General features: G+C 53.4%; 1 protein-coding gene across 1 annotated transcript; it reads right to left on the bottom strand.

Annotated features, from left to right (window-relative positions):
• Window positions 1-641: 641 nt before the first annotated feature.
• PURA (purine rich element binding protein A) lies at window positions 642-2,357 on the bottom strand. The gene has a single exon (XM_077266027.1). The coding sequence runs from the start codon at window positions 2,309-2,311 to the stop codon at window positions 1,457-1,459; it is 855 nt and encodes a 284-aa protein (XP_077122142.1). The 5' UTR covers window positions 2,312-2,357; the 3' UTR covers window positions 642-1,456.
• Window positions 2,358-3,350: the final 993 nt, after the last annotated feature.

The following is a 3,350-nucleotide window of genomic DNA, read 5'->3' as shown; positions in this document are numbered from 1 at the left end:
GGTCTCTACCTAAAATCAGCAGCCTCATCCTCTTAGGTATATATGAAACTGGTGAGTACAGGTAGCAGACCCCTGGCCGGTCAGTATGTCGCGGTCCGTACTTGGACCATGAATGCTGGGTATGTTTAACCACCCTTACCAATACCATCCAGGTGCTTCCAGTGTCCCCCGCCGGTCTCTGTATCCTTTACAAATGAATATGTGACCTCTGCAGTGGACACCAGTGGTCACCGCTGCAGTGATCTATGTCCATACTGGAATGTTATCCCTAGAGACAAGAATACAGAGAACGGTCACAGGACAGGTAAGGTGAAGATTACTCTCATTTTCTACCATTCTAAACTTTAGTTATAAAATCTCAAAAGGCCAGGCAACCCATTAGGTGGCAACGAGACCAGGAGATACGTACATTACAGTCATTCGCAAATAAGTATCCAGTAACTGGCACGGATGACCCTCCTCCTTGGCATCTGAGCGGGCAGAGATCCAGTCCCATGCGTCCTAAGCCAAAGGAAACACAAATACACAGTGTCGTGATGGTACAAGGAGGCGGCTGAAAGACACAGCAAAAAGAAGGTTAGTGACAGCGCCCTGTGTCGGCGGGCAGCGGTGGCACAGCTCTCAGAATAAGGAAAAGGACCTAATTAAAAACCTTCTTTAATAATGGATTTAGAAGTGCATCAAAAGTCATCAACGATATATTTGTTTTCCATGTGTAATACAAAACATACTGTTCAGCATCTATACATAAACCTTTAGTCTATAAATACAGAGATATATACATGGCAGACATTTAGAAAGAGGAACAAGCTTCAGACTGGAAATAAATTATCAGGTCAACTGGCAAAAATCACAAATTAACAAAATTTCATTTAAAATGTTCTCGTTTAATCATTTGTTTCATGTTCACATAATCGTCACCGACCGCTTCTGCTCTAGGCCCAGATGCAATGCATATTGTAGAAAAGAGAGCACTTTATTGGATAACCTATGTACCTGGGGTCTACACACCGCGGGGCGGCATAACACGGACACACAGCATGCCTAGAGCCCTGCCCAGCGACAGGGGGCCACCTCCTGCCCAGCCTGGCCATTTGGTAACAAAATAGCTTCTAAAATATTCTCATCATCTTTGTGCTAAAGTCAAATGTTATTAGCGACATGAAAGGACCTGTGTCTGTCAGAGCGCCATCATCAGAGCGGGTGTAGAAAAGTTCGGGGCGAGTTAGGGACAGAAACACCATCCTCTCTGCGGTCATCATCATCATCAAGTAGGAAACACGGTTCATAGATAAGGTTATTACTCTGTTTAGCAGCTGCTTACTGTTAGAGGTGGGGAAGTGGACGACATCCAGCGATGGGAGTGACTGTCAGTCTGTGGAGGTGGTGGGCGGTGCTCCCGACGACTTCGTAACAGTTCGCTTCTTTTCGTCGTGTGTGGCGCGCTCGGCGGGGATCAATCGTCGTCGCCGTCGTCGGCCTCCTCCTGCTGCTGCTGCTGCTGCTGCTCGGAGGCGCGCTTGTCCCTCTGCTTCTCCTGGATCTTCTTCATCTCCTCCGCGTACTTGCAGAACGTGTGGCCGAATTTGGCCCACACTTTGTACGGGACGGTGATGGAGTTGCGGTACGTGGGCTTCACCTCGCTCACCCGCATGAACACCCCGTACTTATTGGAGCCGACATCGAAGAAAAAGCGCTTGTTGTCCACAGTTAAGGAAGTGCCCTCGGGTAACTCTGCGGGCTCCTCCTCCACCCCGTAGTCGTCGATCAGCTTGGCCAGGGCATCGCGGAACTCGATCAGTCCCTGCGCCGGCAGCGCGATCGTCTGCCCCTGTGTGGAGCCCAGGCCCGGGCCGCGGTTCACCGTCTGGCGGATCCTCAGGAAGCGGCCGCGCTGGTTCTCCTTCAGGTCCATGTAGTACTTTCGGTTCTCCCGGACCAGGAACTCGCTCTTCAGCGCCCGCCGGGGCTCGTCCTGCGCCATGTCGGGGTTGCTGGGTCCGAGCTGCGCATAGTGCTCGATAAAATCCCCCAGGTAGTCGCGGAATTCCACGGCCACGGACATAGACAGGGTCAGCCGGCTCTTATTGCCCCCAGCCCCGACCTCCGCTATCTTCAGGAAGCGGCCCTTAGCGTTCTGCTTAACGTCCAGGTAGAAGCGTTTGTTCTGAATGTCCACCCGCTTAGAGGCCAGCTCCTGGGTGTCGTGCTGCAGAGCCGAGCCCCCGATCCCTGAGGCGGGGTGTAACGAGCTGCCACCGGAGCTCATCGCCGCTCCTCCTTGCTCGCTTCCACTGTCTCTATCCGCCATGATGCCGCCTGCCTTCTTCCCCTCTCCCTGCAACTCCCACAGACAGGACGCGGATCTCGCGAGAACCGGAGACAGGCGGCGCTGCGGCGGAGGGGGGCGCTCAACTTTCCGGAAAGTTGTCTAACACGGTGTGTGGGAGCCCACCTCACAGAGTGTAATGCCAGCACTGTATGAGAGCCCACCTCACAGAGTGTAATACCCGCACTGTATCAGAGCCCACCTCACAGAGTGTAATACCCGCACTGTATGGGAGCCCACCTCACAGAGTGCAATACCCGCACTGCAAGGGAGCCCACCTCACAGAGTGTAATGCTGGCAGTGTATGTGAGCCCACCTCACAGAGTGTAATGCCAGCACTGCATGGGAGCCCACCTCACAGAGTGTAATACCCGCACTGTATGAGAGCCCACCTCACAGAGTGTAATACCCGCACTGTATGAGAGCCCACCTCACAGAGTGCAATACCCGCACTGTATGAGAGCCCACCTCACAGAGTGTAATACCCGCACTGTATGAGAGCCCACCTCACAGAGTGTAATGCCAGCAGTGTATCAGAGCCCACCTCACAGAGTGTACTGCCCGCACTGTATGAGAGCCCACCTCACAGAGTGTAATGCCGGCACTGTATGAGAGCCCACCTCACAGAGTGTAATACCCGCACTGTATGAGAGCCCACCTCACAGAGTGTAATGCCCGCACTGTATGGGAGCCCACCTCACAGAGTGTAATACCCGCACTGTATGAGAGCCCACCTCACAGAGTGTAATGCCCGCACTGTATGGGAGCCCACCTCACAGAGTGTAATGCCAGCAGTGTATCAGAGCCCACCTCACAGAGTGTAATGCCGGCAGTGTATCAGAGCCCACCTCACAGAGAGTAATGCCCGCACTGTATCAGAGCCCACCTCACAGAGTGTAATGCCCGCACTGTATGGGAGCCCACCTCACAGAGTGTAATGCCGGCAGTGTATGGGAGCCCACCTCACAGAGTGTAATGCCAGCAGTGTATCAGAGCCCACCTCACAGAGTGTAATGCCGGC

The sequence above is a fragment of the Ranitomeya variabilis genome, chromosome 5 (genome assembly GCF_051348905.1).
Source record: "Ranitomeya variabilis isolate aRanVar5 chromosome 5, aRanVar5.hap1, whole genome shotgun sequence".
Lineage (NCBI taxonomy): Eukaryota > Metazoa > Chordata > Amphibia > Anura > Dendrobatidae > Ranitomeya > Ranitomeya variabilis.
Note: the sequence above shows the minus strand (reverse complement) of the source record. Positions and strands in the feature narration are given on the sequence as shown.